Raw genomic sequence first — 22015 nt, forward strand, 5'->3', positions numbered from 1 at the left:
TACCGACTATGGGTGCTGTCTGTACGGAGTTTGTAAGTTCTCCCTGTGACCACGTGGGTTTTCTCCGAGATCTTCAGTTTCCTCCCACATTCCAAAGACGTACAGGTTTGTAGATTAATTGGCTTGCTATAAGTGTAAATTGTCCCTAGTGCCTTCAACAGCCACACGCTCACGGTACAGGAGCATGAGGTGAGGTGTGTGCTCAGGGCTGTCAACACAAGGAAGGCTGCAGGCCCGGATGGAGTGACGGGAAGGGTGTTGAAAGAATGTGCAGACCAGCTCTCAGTGGTCTTCACGAAGATCTTCAACCTGTCCCTGTCCAAAGCCATCATCCCATCCTGCCTGAAATCCGCAACAATAATCCCACTGCCAAAGAAACCAGTCATCCGTGATCTCAACGACTACCGTCCTGTTGCACTAACCCCAGTCATTATGAAGTGCTTTGAGAAGCTGGTCCAGCAGCACATCAAAGCCAGCCTCTCAGCCACTATCGACCCACACCAATTCGCTTACAGATCAAACAGGTCTGCAGAGGACGCCATTACTACTGCCCTACACACCGCACTGACCCACCTTGAGCGGCAGGGCAGTTACGTGAGGATGCTCTTCATAGATTATAGTTCAGCATTTAACACGGTCATCACGGACAGACTGGTTTCTAAACTAACTGATTTAGGACTCTCCCAATCTATCTGTAACTGGATTAAGGATTTCCTGACCAATCGGCCCCAGATGGTCAGATTAGGCCCTCACACATCCTCCACTCTCACAATCAGCACCGGCTGCCCACAAGGATGCGTGTTGAGCCCTCTTCTCTACACCCTTTACACCCATGACTGCACCCTCACTCATCCTACCAACACCATCATCAAGTTTGCGGATGACACGACTGTGGTTGGACTCGTCTCAGGAGATGACGAGACAGCCTACAGAGATGAAGTCCAAAAACTGATAGGATGGTGTGCAGAAAACAATCTGGCTCTGAATCCTTCCAAGACAAAAGAACTCATAATAGACTTCCGAAGACACAATACGGGCTACACACCACTGCATATCAGCGGGGTTTGTGTGGAAAGGGTCCCTGCCTTCAAGTTCCTGGGCACGCATATTGCTGAGGATCTCTCCTGGACCACAAACACAATAGCGGCAGTCAAAAAGGCACAGCAGCGGCTCTACTTTCTGAGGATCCTCAGGAAGAACAACCTGCAAGAGCAGCTGCTAGTGACTTTCTACCGTTGCACCATTGAGAGTGTGCTGACGTACTGTATTTCTATGTGGTACACCAGCAGCTCAGAGGCAGACAAGAAAGCCCTTCAGAGGGTCATCAACTCTGCAAAGAAAATCATTGGTTGCCCTCTGCCCTCTCTAGAGGAACTTTACTCCCTCCGCTGCCTCAGCAGAGCAGCCAACATCCTGAGGGATCCTTCCCACCCTGGTCATCAGCTGCTCCAACTGCTGCCCTCTGGTAGACGGTTCAGGTCCATTACATCACGGACTAATAGACTCAAGAACAGTTTCTACCCCAGTGTCATACGTGAGCTGAACACTGCCAGACACTCACATAAAATTGAATGGAAGGAACGGAACTGATCGGAACACTGTCAGTTACTTGTCAGAAAACATAAGCCTCAATTTAATACAAGTTTACATTCTACTGCACTTATATTGCTTAACATTTGCTAAACTTATTACATGTTACAACCGACCGCACCTTATATTTAATTACATTATTTCTTTTATTTTTTTTAAAAAACGGCACTTGCAATATGTTAGCTCTCATTGCTGTGCAATAACTTGCTGTCTTGATTGCACTGTACACTGCCTCGACCGTATTGTAATTGTTTTGTCTATATTGTATTAGAGGTCAGTTTGTTTAATTCAGTAGATTAGGTTTAGCTTGTTATGGATAAAGGTTTATCCTTTGTACTGTCTGCTGTGTGTGATTGCATCATCTGGACTGCATTAATTTCGCTGTACTTTGTGTAGTGACAATAAAGGTTTTTACAATTTACAATTTAGTGTGTAGATAGTGTTAATGTAAGGGGATCGTTGGTCGGTGCGGACTCGGTGGGCCGAAGAGCCTGTTTCCGTGCTGTATCACTAAACTAAAAAAAAACTAAACTAAACAGTGACCCGGGTTTGATCCTGACCTCGTGTGTTGTCTATGTCAAGTTTGCATTTTCTTCCTGTGACCGTGTTGGTTGCCATTGGGTGCTCTGGTTTCTTCTCACATCTAAAAGACGTGAGTTAATTGTTCCGAGTGTGTAGGAAGTGTGTCGTTTAGTTTAATTTAGAGATACAGCGCGGAAACAGGCCCTTCGGCCCACCTAGTCTGCACTGCAGCAACCCCCGCACATTAACACTATCCTACACACACTAGGGACAATTTACACACGCACCAAGCCAATTAACCTACATTCCGGTAGGTCTTTGGAGTGTGGGAGGAAACCGAAGATCTTGAAGAAAACCCACGTGGTCATGGAGAGAACGTACAGACATCCATACAGACATCACCCCTAGTCAGGGTCGAACCCAGGTCTCTGGCGCTGCGAGCAATGTAAGGCAGCAACTCTAACGCTGTACCACCATGCTGCCCATTTGTGATTAGTGATCAGGTGATCAATGGTCGGCATGGACTCGGTGGGCTGCAGGGCCTGTTTCCATGCTGTATCTCTAAAACTAAAAACACGAGCTGCCTTGGTTGCACTAGAGACTTTGGGCTTTGTTTTTTTCGTACCACATTGTTTTTTAAAATTTATTTAACTTTTAAAAAAATGTTTGTTTATTATATTATCTATTATGTACTGTGTTTACAAACCTATTGCGCTCCTGCAAGTAAGAGTTTAATTGTTCCATTTTGGTAAATATGATAATAAAACACCCTTAACTTTTGACTGTACACTTGTGATTTAACCAACAAATCATTGCAAAATGTTTGCTCTCAATTAAATATGAGATTCCCTTCTGGATCCTTAAGTATTTAGAACTTCATTCAAATGCATGCATAACTTGGTTCATGAATGAGAGGTATAGATGTTTACTATTCATAAAACTCAATTTTTTCAGACATTTACACTATGTTACTTTTGCATGGATCGTTGCAGGAAGCAGAATCATGATTGCAATGTTAAAACCTCAAAAGAACTACTAATTTTTCCAAACAATTGCTGATACATTTTAACTTCTATTACTATACATTCTTGTTTCCCCTTTTTGAGGAAATGTCTGTATAAAAGAGAATACTTAATGTCCCAAGTAATTAAAAATACCAAATGTTGTAGTAATTCCAGACATTACGCAGATATAGTATATTACTAGCTTAATTAGGAGATGGCATGGAAAAAATATTGTGCATGAGAATGCTTATCCAGAAAGACTGCAACATCATCTTTATGAACTCATCCAGCAAAACTTATTGTAATATATTGCTATTTTGATAGGCAAAAAAATATATGCATGTTGTCTAATCATTCTTTTATCCCAATTAAGAAATGTCTTTGCACAGTCTTCATATATATTAATACATTGTACCACACGACTATAAATGTTTAAACAATTTAGTCCAATTAATGGAATTGGAGCAGCATAACAAACAAACATATGGTACCACTTGTTTAGCATGCATTCCCTTGTCTTTTATTTGCCTTTGTCCCCTCGTATCGGGAATTTTATTTATGCTATCCATGTGCAATGCAGCAAACTGTTCTTTTAATTAAATAATCAGTGGCAATAGATATGAAAGATGCAACACTTACCAATTTTATATATCAAAACTCGGCTTCCACTGGAATCACGAGACCTCAAAACCCCATGGTAACCAGCCTTCAGGAGACCAATGATAGATAAAGGCCTCAGGTCTGCACAGATCTCAGGGCATTCAGCTCTCCATTTATGGTAATTTGACAATAACTGTGAAGTGAACATGAAAGATCTTAATTGGGCAACGAAATAGGATTCCTCACTCCCTTAGTAATTGAAAAGTAGTGCCAAATATTTGCTTTCTTTTTAAAAATCAGTTTTTATCTAGTCCCCTCCAAAATGATCATTCTTCACACACAAGCCAAGATATATCATATATAAATGTTCAACCAGTATTAAGAAGTAGACTGCAAAACAAATTTTATACAAATTCTAAATTGCTATTTGTGCATGTGCGCATGCCTGCAAATATCTTTCACCCCTTCCACACGCATGTTGCATGTGCCCATGGATACAGGTGGACGTACTCAGACATGTTAGAGTCATAGAGTGATACAGTGTGGAAACAGGCCCTTCGGCCCAACTTGCCCACAACGGCCAACATGTCCCAGCTACACGAGTCCCACCTGTCCATATCCCTCCAAACCTGTCTTATCCATGTACTGTTTCTTAAACAATGGGATAGTACCAGCCTCAACTACTTACTCTGGCAGCTAATCTTCATACAACACACATTCACAACATAAATGTGCATTTGCAAGCAACCACTGGCACAGGCCACAAACACTGCAGATGGCTGAACTTAAAGTTTGAGGCATGGTGTGGTGTTACTTAAAGGTTTGTCCTTGCCTGGATTCTTGTGCATTGTACACATCCATTTGTTATTCTTTCATCCAATGACAGAACTTCCCCAAGGAGCAACAACTATTTCCCCAACCCCGATAATTTATCTCCATGCCTTGTCAGTCCTCCATTAATTTTTACCAATCATTTGCCAGTGTCTCAGATTTTCTCTGCAATATTCCCACCACCACAAAACCTTTGTTCAATGTCACCTCTAATATCTTGCTTGCTTCCTAGGTTCCTGGATCATCTCCCCAACCCACATCAACACTCGCGATAATCACTACCCCAATCATTACCCATTGCATCGGCTTCCCAGCACAACTGATCGTTTCCACCCATCTTTCATCTCCCATCACGTCCACAATCTCCTGGAATCTCCACTCACCTCTGCCCTCATAAATTGTGGATGAAAGTACTTTGTGATTCTGCATGCAATCTATTTCTACAATATATTATCTCAAAGGTGCAAGCTCATCTTCAGTGGAAAAGGTTATGCATTTAGTACCTCACCTCATAAGTGCCGTCTCAATAATGCTGCATTCCCTTTAATTGCAAAGGAGAGTCAGACTAGATTAGCATCAGTTGCCAGTGTGATTCTCAAACCCACAATCATAGAGCAAGAAAGAGGATTAAAAACAAATGATACATAGTTGAAGAGTTTTTAGCCCTTATCATTTCAGTTCATGATTGAGCAATCACTATGTGGGAGTCATATGGAGTGCAAAAACATACCTTTGGCCCATCCAGTATCAAACACCCATTTACATTAATCCTATTCTAATCCCAGTTTATCGTCTTTACATCTCCTCAAATCCCCACCAGCTTCACCTGCACACTAAAGGCAATTTACTTTAGATAATGAATCTACCATGTTTTTGTGAAGTTAGAACAGCGGAGCAAACCCCTGCAATCGCAGGGAATATGCACCTACACATTATGGAAGGACTACCAGAAGAGAAAAGAATCAAGTGGCAGCCCCTCCAGAGGGCGGAAGGAAAATGCAATCAGTGAGATGACCAACAACTGGCACATTTAAAAATATTGTACAACACTGAATTCTTTATGGAACAAGAGCAATACCACATTTGCCACTGAATTTCAGAAATGAGTCTCTCTCACACAATAAACAGTCTCCACCTTAAATTGTCAAGATCAATTTGACACTGTTATTGGAAGTCATCGAGAAATTGGGTTCCATAGTGTTTCAGTTTCTCTGAATGATGCACCCCCCTGTATCTTCCACCAAGCAAGTCTCTTCAGTAGACTTCCTAAAATGGCGGTGGGTCCTCTGTGGGGTGGCTTCCTTTGTCATGACCTTGTATGATCTGGGGTCTGGTGTTTGTGCAATCCCATTGTCTACTGTCATTTTTGGTGCAGGGATCATCCCTATGGTACCTCCAAAGCTTAGTAGTGGCAGATCGATGCCATCTGTCTCGTAGTGTCCACCTTCTTTTAGCCACCTCCAGTTATTCCCCTACACTTTTTTTTTTTAACAACTCTCCAGCAGCGTTGCGGTACAACTTTCGGCAACTTCGACATATATACCATAGAAAACATTTTTACAGGATGCATCACAGCTTGGTTTGGGAACAGTTCCATCATAGACCACAAGGAATTGCAGCGAATTGTGGATGCAGACGAGACCATCACACAAACCAAACTCCCTTCTATTGACTCCATTTATACCTCACGCTGCCTTGGCAAGGCCAGCAGCAGATTCAAGGACAAGTCACACCCTGGTCACTCCCTCTTCTCCCCTCTTCCATGAGACAAAAGGTATAGGTGTGAAGATGCACACCACCAGATTCGGGGACAGTTTCTTCCCAGCTGTTATCAGGCAATTGAATCATCCTACCACAACCAGAGCGCAGTGCTGAACTACTATCTACCTCCTTGATGACCCTCAGATTATTTTTGATCGGAGTTACCTTGCACTAAACATTATTCTCTTATCATGAATCTGTACACTGTAAATGGGTCAATTGTAATCATGTCTTGTCTTTCTGCTGACTGGTTAGCACACAACAAAAAGCTTATCACTGTACCTCGGTACATGTGACTATTAATTAAACGGAACTGAGTCGTAGCTTGTCTGGTTATATGTCTCTCCACAAAGACACCTGCTTATCATCCCTTCATTGTGGGAGTTTGTTGTTCAGGTAGCAGGAGGATTGGACTCTGCCAAGTTATCTCTCCTCAGCAGTCCTTAGCCACCCGCACAACATTCTCCGACCTTCTTATTACTCTGTGGAAAGTGAGGTGTATTATTCGGTTATTAATCTGTCAATCCTTTGAGATGATGCTATGATCTATGGGCATTTATCAAAGATCAGCATTATCACAGATGCTGCGAGAGAACTTGCAAATAACCTTAAAAGAATATGTGTCATTTCTGAAAGCTACCTCCCAAAAGATTGAAAGGTAAATCAGCTATCACCAAATACATGTTCCTTCCAGGTGAAATAGATCTGACCCGACATTGACCCATGGTTTGTTTGGAATGTTATGAGAGCGAAGAGTTTCCTTTGGTGGTTTCTTTCTGGAGACCTGCAAGTCTCGCATTTTTGCACATGGTCTCTGATCTCCCCTGTCATGCCTGGCCAGTGGACTTTCACTCATCCTGAAGGGCAACCTTTCTCTTCCAGAAATGAGGAATGAACACATTTGCTTCTGCCATCTCTTCATGGCTTGACCACACTTAACTTCCATTTCCAAAGATCAGTTCACTCATCTCTCAACTGGAAGTCAGCTCTGAGAAGTGGCTCAAGCTCGAATTGAACTTCTTTCTTTCCATCCTGTCCAAATCATTTGCTCAGATTTTGCATCAAATCTTGTCTGGCCGCCTTCTCAATGTCCTGGTTAAATGGACAGGCTGTCCAGCCCACAGTGTCTGTTAAACTAATCGCCCCGGCACATCCCTTCATTCCCTGCAGATCCGTGTATCTATCTACAGGCCTCTTAAATGCTACTTCCATATCATAATCATAATCATACTTTATTAGCCAAGTATTTATTGTAACATACGAGGAATTTGATTTGCCATACAGTCATACTAATAAAAAACAACACACAAAATACATTTCAACATGAACATTCACCACAGTGACTCCTCCACATTCCTCACTGTGATGGAAGGCAAGAAAAACGTTCAATCTCTTCCTTTCTTTGTTCTTCGGTCGGGAGCCTCGAGCCTTCCGTTAATGGGACGATCATGGCTCCTGTAGCCAGCGGTCAGGCCCTCCACGTCGGGGCGATCAAGCTCCCGCATCGGGGGGATCTCAGCTCCCTCACGCCGGGTGGTCGGGGCTAGTCGAACCTCTTGTGACTTTGGAGCTTCCCGACATCAGTCTCTACCTGAGACTGCAAGCTCCTTGACGGTGAAATCCGCAGGCTGCGGTTGGAGCATCGAACCAAGGCAAGGGATCACAGGCTCTGATGGTAAGTCCGCGGCCCCATGGTGTGGCTCAAAGTCTCGAGCGAGGCCGCCAGCTCCATGATCTTAGGCCACAGAGCAACCGGAGATATGATCCAGAAAACTATCGCATCTCCAGCAAGGTAAGAGATTGAAAAAATGTTTCCCCCGACCCCCAAAATAAAACAAACCAGAGAACATTAACACAAACTTTTTAAAACACACTAAAAATAACAAAAAAGACAAAAAGCCAGACAGACCGTTGGCGAGGCTGCCATCGGTGACGGCGCCACCCAGTGGAATATCTGTCTCCATCACCGCCCATGGATGTGTGTTCAAGGCACTGAACACCCTCTGAACCTTGCTGATCGTCTCCTGATCAGTATCCTCAGCATCCAGTGTTCCTGAAAGTTTCGGCTAAAACATAATGACTACATGCAAATCCTTGTCAGAACAGTACCAAATCTTTGCTTTGTGTACCTGTATCCTCACAAATATTCTCAGCCAACTCTATTGTTCCCTGTGGAGGTGTTTGAATTTGGCCAAAGCATTTTCTATTGTTGTCACAGGATAGTAGCTCCTCTTCAGATTCTGCTAAAGTATCTTTGGTTTATTCAAGTTCTCAGCTTATGATTTAATTTTTCAGCACATACCGAGCTGGATATCCAGAGAGCACGCATTTATTAGTATCCATTACTTAGTCAGCCTCACCACACCTTGAGAGCTGCTGGAATGACACCTTGGAGGGTGTATTTCTAACTACTTCCTCTCATCAATGAGTGAATGACATTTGTTTTACTGTTTTCTCTTGTACAAATCATCTACTGATTCATACATTAACTATGACGCATTACATAGAGTGCCTGTTGCTCAATGTATTGACCTTCTTACAAGTTTACATGCACAGGAAGCACTTAAATATATTTGGTCAAAAATAAAGTATGCCCTTAACACTCATCTCAAGCAAATGCTCGATCGTTTGTGTATACCAAAAAGATGGTGTATAATGGCAGCCTGACTCCTTGCTGAACAATCGGTTTGCCGAAAGTCAGGCCCCTTTCCAAGTAGCAGATCACCTTAGAGAAAAAAAGGCAACCATTAAGCACTTCCTGAGTACTGACCCAAAACTTTATCTATCCATTTTCTCCAAGAGAGTTCCTCCAGCACTTTATCTTTTGACCACGGATACAGGAGTTAGGTTTAGGGCTCCAGGGGGGCCTGATATTTGTGAACAGGGAATCTTAGTAGACAGCCTAAGGTGCTTTGTCAAATGCCCTCTGCTGGTATCCCATAATGGGCACATTCAGTTTGAACACTAACCATTTATTGACGTTTATAATTCATCCACTTTGGTTTTGCAACAACTGTCACAATTACTCAACTGGGGATTTCTGTCAGACAACATTTGCACTATCATCATGAGTATCTTCAGGTGCTTTTGGTATTTGTAGTAACAGGAAATAGTCATTGATTGGATCTATATGTATAATAACTGGATCTGTTCTGAGCACAAATATGGGAGCATATTTTGTACAGTATTATAGAAGGAAATTGACCTTTATTCAAATAAGGATCCTTGTCCACAACTTCAAGTTTCAGTTAATTAATTGCAATATGCAAACCTTAAAGTGCACGATCCTCTCCTCAGGTCGTAGAACTCTAAAACACCTCATCTTGCAAGAATTTTCATTCCGATTAGTATACATCAATGTCTACAAGCAAAAATTCACATCACTATGAGGTAACCAGGCTTAATTTCACATAAAGACACTAAGTGCTGGAGTATCTGTCATTCAGGCAGCATCTCTGGAGGTTAATATGCTGCCTGGCCCGCTGAGTTACTCCAGAACTTAGAGTCCATTTATGTAAACCAGCATCTGCAGTTCCTTGTTTCTTCATTTCACTTTCCCATGTTTAAACTGTCTGACTTAAACTCCTATTTTGCATAAAATTTAAAGCACCTCTCTGATGACTGGCACACCTATCCCCAGCACCCACTGTGATAGTAATCTTCAGAATTAGATTGAGGACTAATGTTCTAAAAATATTGCATGCCTTGAGGCTCACTAACCCCCAAAAACCAGGCCCCCCAGATCACATGCTTACCATCTCGCACTTATGACAGTGGAGCTAGAGCGTGGTGATATTTTGCCTGCAGCTGGGCTGGATAATTTTTAATGTACCTGTTTTAAACTCTTAAACACCACCTCAAATGGTACAAATCACGGTAACTATTTAAATATATTAGCAGTCTTATTATTGCCATTTCCGCATGGAGATCCGGAACCCAGGACACACAGGCTGAATAAATAAGACTCGAAACGTCACCTATTCCTTCTCGCCAGAGATGCTGCCTGTCCCGCTGAGTTACTCCACCTTTTTGTGTCTATCTTCGGTTTAAACCAGCATCTGCAGTTCCTTCCTACACAGAATATGTTCAGTACCTGGCAGCGCTACAGAGGCCTCCATTGTGCCCAGCAATGTGGTCTGCATGAAAGAATGAAGCAGCAGGCACTACGATCCTCAAACCACCTCCCGCCCTCCTCCCCCACTCCCACCCCAAACCCCCCCTTCCTGGCATCCTCTTGGTTGATGTAGGATCCTTAGAAGATAGGATGGAGGATTTCAGGGCAATAATGTTTTACCACTACTGAAGCCTGTCTATCGGACCACAGCGCTATCATTTTTGACGCATCTCTGCCTTTATCTCCCGCAAAATCTCATCTCCCTGTTCGCTACTCCCGCGACATAAATTCATTGACTGCCAGTAAATTCTCCGAGGCTCTCACAGCTGCCCCCAACATCTGCACTATTGAGGCCTCTCCCCCCCATCTCAGCACTGAGGATCTCGCCTCTTTATTTAATATCACTTGCTCTTCCATCCTGGATTCTATCGCTCCCCTTAAAATGAAAAAGCCTAAGCCCAAAGGTCGGCCGTGGCTCAATGACACCACCAAAGCCCTAAGAAGGGAGTGCAGAAAATCAGAAAGGAGATGGAAATGTGACAAGCTTCAAATTTCCTTCGAAATTCTGAGAAACAATCTTCTCAAATACCAGGAAGCAGTAAAGTCTGCTAGAGCACAATACTTCTCCGACCTTATTTCGAAAAACTCTCATAACTCCAAGGTCCTATTTAGAACAATTACCTCTGTCATATGTCCCGCCCCCAGTACCAGCTTAGTTGGGTCCCCTGCTAAGTGCGAAGAATTCGCTAAATTTTTCACCAACAAAGTTGAGAATATTAGAATGAACATTTCCCCTCCCACCCGTGACCTAGCTGTCTCACTAGTCTGTTCATCTAAATTGGACTGCTTCCAACCCGTCACTCTATCCTCCCTTGCAAAGCTTGTCTCCACTATGAAACCTGCAACCTGCCCCCTTGATCCTGCCCCCACTGCCCTTCTGAAGGATGTCATTGCAATAGCTGGTCCCAGCATCCTCTCTATTATCAACAGTTCTCTGGCCACTGGCACTGTTCCAACCAGTTTCAAGCACGCGGTGGTCCAGCCCCTACTGAAAAAACCTAACCTAGACCCCACCTTGCCTAGCAACTACAGACCCATTTCCAAACTGCCATTCCTGTCAAAAGTCCTTGAAAAGGCAATCCTTAACCAATTAGTGCCCTACCTGCACCAAAACACCATCCTGGAAAGTTTCCAGTCAGGTTTCAGAGCCCACCACAGCACAGAGTCTGCCTTGTTGAAGGTACACAACGACCTGCTTCTCGCCATCGACACCGGCGACTGTGCAATCCTGCTCCTTCTCGACCTCAGCGCAGCATTCGATACAGTGGACCACACCATCCTTATTGACCGTCTCCGGTACGCGGTTGGCATTGATGGCACTGCCCTGAGCTGGTTCGCTTCGTACCTCAAAGATAGGAGTTTCGCCATCAACGTAGGCAGTTATTCCTCTGCTCCAGCTAGCCTCTCCTGCGGAGTTCCACAAGGCTCCATCCTAGGCCCCATTCTCTTCTCTCTATACATGCTCCCCCTTGGCCAAATCATTCAAAGGCACGGCATTTCTTTCCACTGCTATGCCGATGACACTCAGCTTTACCTCCCCCTGAAACCCAACAACCAGTCAAATTTAAACAGCCTCTCACACTGCCTTGAGGACATAAAATGTTGGATGGCACAGAACTTCCTCCAATTAAATGAGAGCAAGTCTGAGGTCATCCTATTCGGCCCCCCCGACTCCATCAAATTGATAACAGGCAGTCTTGGAAGCCTATCCTGCCTAGTCAAACCGCATGTCAAAAACCTCGGCATGATATTTGACTCTGCATTAAAATTTGATAAGCAAGTCAACGCTGTGGTAAAAGCCAGCTTCTTCCAACTTCGAACCATAGCTAAAATCAAACCTTTCCTCAAATTCGACGACACAGAAAAAATCATTCACGCTTTCATTTCCTCCCGCCTAGACTACTGCAACTCCCTATACACTGGGATCAGCCAATCTTCCCTGTCCCGCCTGCAACTGGTCCAAAACGCCGCAGCGAGACTCCTGACGGGTACCCGTAAAAGGGACCACATCACCCCGATTCTGGCCTCTCTCCACTGGCTCCCTGTACGGTACAGAATCAACTTCAAGCTCCTCCTATTCACGTATAAAGCCCTAAATGGACACTCCCCCCCCTACATCAAAAATCTTCTAACCCCCCTCTCTAACTCCAGGTCCCTCAGATCGGCCGACTTGGGGCTATTCACTATCCCGCGGTCTAGGCTTAAACTCAGGGGTGACCGCGCTTTTGCGGTTGCAGCTCCGAGACTGTGGAACAGCATCCCTCTCCCGATCAGAACTGCCCCCTCCATCGACTCCTTTAAGTCCAGGCTCAAAACATATTTCTACTCCCTAGCGTTTGAGGCTCATTGAGGAGGCGCTGTGAACTGTTTGCGTGCTACTGTATGTTTTCATTTTTTTTCTATTGGAACCTAATCAAATGTACAGCACTTTGGTCAACGTGGGTTGTTTTTAAATGTGCTATACAAATAAAATTGACTTGACTTGACTTGACCAAGGAGACACAAGGGAATGCTGTGTGCTTTTTTTCCCCACAGAATCATGGTTTACCCCAAGCTCTCCAAATTCTGAAGCTGATCCCAGAATTGGCTCCATTATTATAATTGCCTTCATTTGTTGGGCACCTGACAGAAATTGCTGAAGATTTTCCCCACTAGCTCCCATTTACTTCAGTTTTGTCCAAACTCCTTGAACTCTTATGCCCTGGCTAGCATTACTATAATCACCCAAAATGCTGACAACATATGCATGTTCAGTACTTTCCAAGTGCTGGCCAACAGTCACCAGCTGGTGGAATTTACTTCACATGTTCAATGTTTAGATCAAGACGGTGGTGAATTCTGGTGGTGAGGTATCATATCATATCATATATATACAGCCGGAAACAGGCCTTTTCGGCCCACCAAGTCCGTGCCGCCCAATGATCCCCGCACATTAACACTATCCTACACCCACTAGGGACAATTTTTACATTTACCCAGCCAATTAACCTACATACCTGTACGTCTTTGGAGTGTGGGAGGAAACCGAAGATCTCGGAGAAAACCCACGCAGGTCACGGGGAGAACGTACAAACTCCTTACAGTGCAGCACCCGTAGTCAGGATCGAACCTGAGTCTCCGGAGCTGCATTCGCTGTAAAGCAGCAACTCTACCGCTGCGCTACCGTGCCGCTACCGTATCTTGGTGGAACCCAACTGGAAGTTAAATGAGGCTACTAGTGAAGAATAGGTGTGCATGAGCATCATTTACTTGTCTTCGTATCAACTTGTGGACGATGAGAAATTGGGTAAATGGATGGTATTTAGTCAGTTTAGATTTTATATATGGCCTTATTATATACATTTCCACGTTATCATGTAAATAACAGTGTTGTGACCTTAATAGGTCTAGCTATGCTGTTCTAGTTCTGGAGCATACAGTATATTTCTAAATGATTTTGGTGACCAGAGTTTGTTTAGATAAACACAAAACTGCTTCTTATATTATATGAAATCAATAAAATAGACATAAGATTGACAACTAAAAAAGATGACCTCAGGGAATTAAACAACACTTCTTGGCTGATCTGCTGAGTAATTCCAGCAAATTCTGTTTTTATTCCAGACATTTTCACCTATTGCTTTTCAGCTGACGATGACTTAAATGCTGTGCATTGACATTTACACTCAAGTACTGAATATAAAAGCAGAGGGATGTAATGCTGAGACTTCGTAGGGCACTGGTCAGACATATTTAGAGTATTGTGAGCTGTTTTTGGCCCCATATCTGAGGTGGGATGTGCTAGTGTTGGAGAGGGTCCAGATGGGATTTAGGAGAATAATCCCAGGGATAATGAGTATTTGATGGCTCTGAGCCTAAACCCGCTGGAGTTTAGAAGGATGAGGGGGGAACTCATTGAAACTTACCGAATAATAAAAGGCCTGGAGAGAATGGATGTAGAGGGGATGTTTCCGTTAGTGGGAGAGTCTTGGACCAGAGGGTACAGTCTCAGAATAAAAGGACATACTTTTAGAAAGGAAATTAGGAGGAATGAGGCTGATAATGGTGATGAATATGTGGAATTCATTGCTGCAGACAGCTGTGGAGGCCAAGTGTTTGGGTATTTTTAAAGCAGCGATTGATAGGTTCTGGAGAAACTCAGCAGTTCTGCTGAGTAGCTCCAGTAGTTAGATTTTTGTTCAAGATTCCAGCATCTAGTCACATGCCTCCATCTCTGTTACATGATCTAGTTTGACATACATGCTGTTTTTCCTTTTCTGCATTGCAACTTTCAGGAGCTGATACCCATTTGTTGGTATGTTTGGTGATTCAACATATTTGCATATCCTTTCTTCATTCAAGGTAGGATAAACATCTGTTTGATAGGGATGGAGCAGTGAAGGGTCACGATAGCTTCCACTCTTCTAATGCAGGGTCTTGATGTTGCCTATCAAAATGTTGCCCATCATTTCACCTTCACAGATGCTGCCTGACCAGTCAATTTCCTCCAGCAATTTTTCAGTTCTACTGCTGTGAAAGCACCCTGACCCTCAAGGATGCCATGACGAGTTGTTAGATCTGTTATTCATCTCATTCACTACCAAACAACATAAGGGAATCTAAAGGGAGTGCAAAGAAGGCACTCTTGGAATAACACTGCAACACCTATACTGGTGAGGGCAAGGTCAGGTTGGTAATTATTATTTTTAATTAGTTGTTTCACAAGCTGTTAAAAGTAGATTGTGCCCTTCCTTCAGAATTCCATTAATGGTTGGACAAATGAGTCACTCTCATTGAAAGTAAAGGAGCAAGAGAGCTCTTTGTGTGCTCTTTCTTACTTCTCCCTTTCCACTAAATGTTTCCTGAAGTAGTTTCAACATGAAAATAGGTACATTTTCTTTAAGTGAGCATGCTCGTGGGTGAAGGAGTGTCAATTGACGTTAAGCATGATAAGTTTCCATGGCCATGCTTAACCAGAAACGAGGAGGCATTTTGCAAGCTGACGTCAACATTTAGTATTTGGCTGGGATACAATACATTGAGGATAATGAAGGAATCTGGTACACAATGCTGAAAAGAAAGTGTTATTATTTTAGGTTGTTGCTTGACTAGTTGTTGCTTGACTAGTTGTTGCTTGACTAGTTGTTGCTTGACTAGTTGTTGCTTGACTAGTTGTTGCTTGACTAGTTGTTGCTTGACTAGTTGTTGCTTGACTAGTTGTTGCTTGACTAGTTGTTGCTTGACTAGTTGTTGCTTGACTAGTTTGCGGGGCAGGTCTGCCGATTTTGGCAGCAATCCCTAAATATTAGTAAAGGGCATTTTTTCAAGCTCACTTGGGCAGAATTAATCTTTTAAGTCCTGATCAAGTGTCCAGGATGCAGGGGGGTTGTTATTTCAATCTCTGCTTCCTTTTCCTTCCAGCAACACTGTGACTAGCAAGGCCATTTCAGAATTAACAACCAAGCAACATGGTGTGCATAGAGATATCTGGAATAAATAACTTATTTCTTTAACATTAGTTTAGAGATACAGCGCGGAAACAGGCCCTTCGGCCCACCGGTTCCTTGCCGACCAGTGATCCTCGCACACTAACACTATCCTACACCCACTAGGGACAAGTTTTACATTTACGAAGCCAATTAACCTACAAATCTGCACGTCTTTGGAGTGGGGGAGGAACAAACTCCATACAGACAGCACCCGTGGTCGGGATCGAACCCGGGTCTCCTGCACTGCATTCGCTGTAAGGTAGCAACTCTACCACTGCGCCACCGTGCCGCCCCTTATACCAGTTTATGCGCTGCATCATTAAAAAAAAATAATGCACCATTTTTATCATGTTACCTTATTTTCAGATGGTGTTTTAAATTGTAATCTTAAATTAATGTGGCAGGAATTAAATTGATGCTCTCTAAATTGCTAGTTCAGGCTTCAAGTGCCGAATAGAGGCCATCGCACTATTTTGAGCTGCAAATCAGGATCTATTTTCTCCTACTTTCCATTTTGGAGAAAGTGTAACGTAACTTAACTTAGTATGCTGCCATCATTAAGCAGTGAAAAATAGCTTTGAACTTCTGTTCAAAGCCAGAATAATTCCATGGACAGTGCTTATTTATTCAGCTGTAAATATTGAACTATTTGTAAACAATAACCGTACTGTGAATGCCCCTGATCGGCCAGTTACCATGGCACATTGACACCCTTTTGTAACCTTTCTGCTGGAAATTCAAAGAACTAAATACCTTTAAATAATTGTCATGTGTTTTCAGGGAACGAAGAGAAACAGAAGAGTACTGCTCTCACTTATCCTTAGCATTATCCTGCTAACCAGATTTGTACATGGACATCTATACATTAACCAAGGTTCAACAAAAAAAAAGCAGTAACAAGGAGCTGCACTAAATGCTGCAATCAGATGCAGCTCAGCTCCAGCTGAAATGTAAGTGTCTGAAATTGTCACGGTTCTCTCAGCCTGAACTCTTATGCCCTGGCTAGCATTATTATAATCACCCAAAATGCTGACAACATATGCATGTTCAGTACTTTCATAGTTTTCTCCTGAAGCATAAGAAAAGCCCAATCTAGCTGCCCAATTTAACTGCACTGCACAAACCATAAAGTGCATGGGGTCAATAATGAGATCAATATAGCTAACAGGCAGTAGACTTTTGCTCCTGTTATCAGTAATTGCTGCTATTGATTTGTGCTCCATGATTCCCTCTTGTTTTCTTCTTAATCACATTAAATACGGTGGTGCGTTTTATTGCAAATATCTACTTTTGCTGAGAAGTGGCTAACACAATGTAGGAAATGGCCCACATTTTGCAGGTTCTCATCTGGACCTTGATCACCCAGGATAGCATTGTACAGCTGGGACAGCTTGATCAAGGACATTTACCTACTAAACATTAACTTTAAGGCACATCCTCTTTTAAGTATCAATGAAGAAATCAATGATGATCGGCAATGAGATACAGATATGCTTGCCCATTTATATAAGAAAATAACTGCAGATGCTGGTACAAATCGATTTATTCACAAAATGCTGGAGTAACTCAGCAGGTCAGGCAGCATCTCGGGAGAGAAGGAATGGGTGAAGTTTCGGGTCTGAAGAAGGGTCTCGACCCGAAACGTCACCCATTCCTTCTCTCCCAAGATGCTGCCTGACCTGCTGAGTTACTCCAGCATTTTGTGAATAAATCAAAATGCTTGCCCATTTAGTCAGGTTCCAAGTTCCTTTTATATAATAATAATAATAATAATGCATTACATTTATATAGCGCTTTTCATACACTCAAAGACGCTTTACAGGGATTTAAAGAACATAGGGAAGTGAATAAATAGATAAATAAGTAGACGAACAGAGAAAGGAGACAGAAGGTGAGGTGACCTTCAGTGGTTGAAGGCAGTACTGAACAGGTGAGACTTCAGTGATGTTTTGAATGTGGTGAGTGAGGAGGAGTCTGACGGTTTGAGGTAGTGAGTTCCATAGGGTGGGAGCAGCGATGGACCTGTCCCCCCAGGATCTGAGTTTGGTCCGGATGGGGGTGATAGGAGATTGGCAGCAGCAGAGCGGAGGGTGCAGGTGGGAGTGTGCCTGTGGAGGAGGTCAGTCAGGTAGGATGGGGCCAGGTTATGGAGGGCTTTGTAGGTCATGAGGAGGATTTTGTACTGGATTCTCTGGGAGATGGGGAGCCAGTGGAGTTTGTAAAGGACGGGGGTGATATGGTCACGGATCGGGGTGTGGGTGAGTAGACGGGCAGCGGAGTTTTGAATGTATTGAAGTTTACTGATGATTTTTGAGGGTGTTGCAGTAGTCCAGACGGGAGGTGATGAAGGCGTGGATGAGGGTTTCTGCAGCTGTGGAGGAGAGGGATGGACGGAGACGGGCAATGTTTTTGAGGTGGAAGAAGGCTGTCTTTGTGATGTGTTTGATGTGTTTGTCGAAGGAGAGGGTTTGATCAAAGATGATTCCAAGATTCCGGATGTGAGGGGAGGTGGATACTGGGAGACCATCAATATTGAGGATGCAGTTTTGTGTGGATTTGGTGAGCGTTTTTGGACCAATGATGATGATTTCAGATTTGTTGCAGTTGAGTTTGAGGAAATTTGATTGAAGCCAAGATTTTATTTCAGTGATGCAGTTTGTCAGTGTAGAGTGTGTGGTGGTGGAGATTGACTTGGTGGAGATGAGGAGCTGGATATCATCGGCGAAGCAGTGGAAGTTGAGACCATGACGGCGGATTAATTGACCAAGGGGGAACAGGTAGAGGATGAAGAGGAGGGGGCCAAGGACTGAGCCTTGGGGGACACCTTGGGGGAGGGGAGTGGTGGGGGATTTACAGTTGTTAATGGAGATGAACTGGTGCCTGTCAGAGAGGTAAGATTTGAACCAGGATAGGGCTGTGCCGGTGATGTTAAAGGAGGGTTCAAGTCGGGTGAGGAGAATGGAGTGATTTGAGTGATTTATATAATGTTGAGATTTCTTTCCTTAGGAGCAGCATGATTTACTGACACCCAGGTGAATTTCATTGGCTTGTACCTTTGTGGTTGCAACAGCTATGTCATGGTGATCATTATCAGTAATTCACATTTTTTCAATAGTTCAATTTTGTTATATATTGAATTTGTTGAAAGGGTGGAATATTTTTTAGAGAAGTCAATGTTTATACCACTGGGGTGTAAGCTACCCAAGCAAAATACGATGTGCTATTCCTCCAATTTGTGCCGGGCCTCACTCTGATGATGGAGGAGGTCCAGGACAGAAAGGTCAGATTGGGAATGGGAGGGGGAGTTAAAGTGCTGAGCCACCGGGAGATCAGGTAGGTTAAGGCGGACTGAGCGGAGGTGTTCAACGAAATGATCGCCAAGCCTACGCTTGGTCTCGCCGACAGCAGGAGTTGACACCTGGAACAGCGGAAACAGTAGATGAGGTTGGAGGACATGCAAGTGCTTCACCCGGAAAGACTGTTGGGGTCCTTGGATGGAGTCGAGGGGGGATGGAAAGGGACAGGTGTTGCATCTCCTGTAGTTGCAGGGGAAAGTACCTGGGGAGGGGGTGGTTTAGGTTGACCATGGAGTTGCGGAGGGAACGGTCTCTACAGAAAGCAGAAAGGGGTGGAGATGGGAAGATGTGGCCAGTAGTGGGATACAAACATCTCAGAGTTGATGGCCTCCTTAGGACTTCTCAACTATGGATACTAGACTCCGATACTGCTGTATCAGTGATTGTAAGCAGGTATTTAAGCAACACTGGCTGACAATTGACTACAATGTGGCACAAGGGATTGCGTGCTGTCCTTTATACGTATTATGGGGATTGGATCAAGGTGATCAGGATAAGTGAAGTTAGAGAGAAATAGAGAAAATGAAGTAAAGTGTGCTCTTCTGATTGGACGGGGTGGAGTTTATATTTGGAAAGCCAGAACTAGCTAAAAGAGCGAAGGAGCATGAAGAAACTGGCATCAGCTGTTCTCAGTCACTTTGTGATTATCTTGTCAACATATCAAAATTCACTTGGAAAATACCAGAGCCTGGTTCTTCAATGTGTAATCTGTGCCTTACCGACCAAAGACAAATGCAAAAAAGTTGAGTGACTTCAGGAAGGTGGTAACATTGGCCTAATTGAATTTTCTGAGTGAGCTTCTCTAATTAGTTTTGGTTTATTGTGAGGTAAAGTGAAAAGCTTTTGTTTTGTGCTAAGCAGTTAGTGGCCAGCCTTCCACAGTGTCTTCTTAGGCCCCCTCGGTCATGGCTGACCATGGGTGATGCATCCTAGTTGGCTGCTTGCTCCACACCTCGGCTAGAGCAGCGTTGGTTGTGGCTGAAGAGACCAATGCGGGAGTGACAGTCTCTGTCACAAAGGTCACATTTGTGTGTGGTCTCTGGTTTGTTGAAGTTGCTGCGCTCCTTTCTGCGTGCCCATTTTTCTGCTGCTGCATTCATCAGTTTCTCTTCCTCCGTTTTGAGATGTTGGTTCAGGGTACCTCTCCACCTCATACGGTCAGCTGCAAGGCTCTCCCAGGACTCCACATCGATGTCGAGAACCTTCAAATCTCTCTTGCAGACATCCTTGTAACGTAGCTGGGGACGGCCGATGGTTCTCCTCCCAGATGTTAGCTCTCCATAGAGGATGTATTTTGGAATACGGCCATCCTCCATGCGGTGGACATGGCCCAGCCACTGCAGCCTGCGCTGCCTGAGTAGAGTGTACATACTCGGAAGGCCAGCGCGAGACAGAATCTCGGCGTTGGACACTCTGTCTTGCCAGGATATACCCAGGATACGGCGGATGCTTCTAAGGTGGAAGGTGTTGAGTCTTCTCTCCAGTCTGGCATATGTAGTCCATGTCTCACTGCCGTACAGCCATGTGCTGTTGACACAGGCATTGTAGACTGCTATTTTTATCTTCACTGTCAGCTTTGGATTGGTCCACACTCGAGTTGTGAGGCGAGCGAGAGTTGTAGCTGCCTTCCCGATCCTCTTGTCAATCTCTGTGTCCAAGGAGAGGTTGTCAGTGATGGTGGAGTCGAGGTACGTAAACTGATGGACGGCATCAAGTTCGTAGTCGTCGATGGTGATGACAGGTGGTGCCTCTGTATCCTGTCCCAGGACGTTTGTCTTCTTCAGGCTGATGGTCAGCCCAAAGTCCTTGCAAGCCCAATAGAAGCGGTCCATCAATGACTGTAGTTCCTGCTGGGTGTGGGACACAACTGCTGCATCATCGGCGAACAACATGTCTCTGATGAGAGCTTCACGTACTTTTGTCTTGGCTCGGAGGCGGGTGGGGTTGAAGAGCTTGCCGTCTGATCTAGTACACAGGTAGATCCCCTATGTTGCGGTGCCGAAAGCATGTTTCAGGAGCAGAGCGAAAAAAATCCCAAAGAGCGTGGGTGCGAGGACGCAGCCTTGTTTGACGCCACTGCGGATGTCGAAGGGCTCCGAGAAACTGCCATTGAACTGCACTGTCCCCTTCATGTAGATGTGGAAGGATTCTATCATGCTCTGCAGTTTTAGAGGCCAGCCGTCCACAGTGTACAGATACATGATAAAGGGAATAACATTTTCGTACAAGATAAAATCCAGTAAAGTCCGGTTAAAGATAGTCTGAGGAGACAGAGTGGCTGGGGAGCGATTTGTCCTTGATTATGCTGGTGGCCTTGCCGAGGCAGTGTGAGGTCTAAATGAAGTCAATGGAAGGGATGTTGGTTTGTGTGATGGTATGGGCTGCGTCCACAATTCTCTGCAATTTCTTGCGGTCTTGGATGGAACTGTTCCCAAACCATGTGGTGACGCATCCCGATAAAATGCTTTCTGCAGCACATCTGTAGAGGTTGGTGAGAGTTGTTGGGGACATGCCGATCTTCTCAAGCCTTCTAAGGAAGTAGAGGCATTGGTGTGCTTTCTTGACCTTCATAAGTACATCACGTCTACTCCACCATTCAATCGTGGCTGATCTATCTTTACCTCTTAACCCCATTCGCCTGCCTTCTCCCCATTTGGGTGGTCTAATATGGGTGACCCAGGACAAGTTGATGGTGATATTTACTCCTAG

The 22015-nt window shown here is 44.2% G+C and overlaps 2 protein-coding genes across 2 annotated transcripts in view; one reads left to right on the top strand and one right to left on the bottom strand.

Annotated features, from left to right (window-relative positions):
- The window catches only part of LOC144592671 (YTH domain-containing family protein 3-like), a 199765-nt gene that overhangs the window by 114999 nt on the left and 62751 nt on the right, over positions 1 to 22015 (top strand). The window lies entirely within an intron of this gene.
- ttpa (tocopherol (alpha) transfer protein) overlaps positions 1 to 22015 on the bottom strand; it is a 37202-nt gene that overhangs the window by 8578 nt on the left and 6609 nt on the right. Inside the window, exon 2 of the mRNA XM_078398570.1 lies at positions 3756 to 3909. Coding sequence (XP_078254696.1) covers positions 3756 to 3909 — 154 coding nt within the window. The remainder of the gene's footprint in view (positions 1 to 3755; positions 3910 to 22015) is intronic.

The sequence above is a fragment of the Rhinoraja longicauda genome, chromosome 4 (assembly GCF_053455715.1).
Source record: "Rhinoraja longicauda isolate Sanriku21f chromosome 4, sRhiLon1.1, whole genome shotgun sequence".
Lineage (NCBI taxonomy): Eukaryota > Metazoa > Chordata > Chondrichthyes > Rajiformes > Arhynchobatidae > Rhinoraja > Rhinoraja longicauda.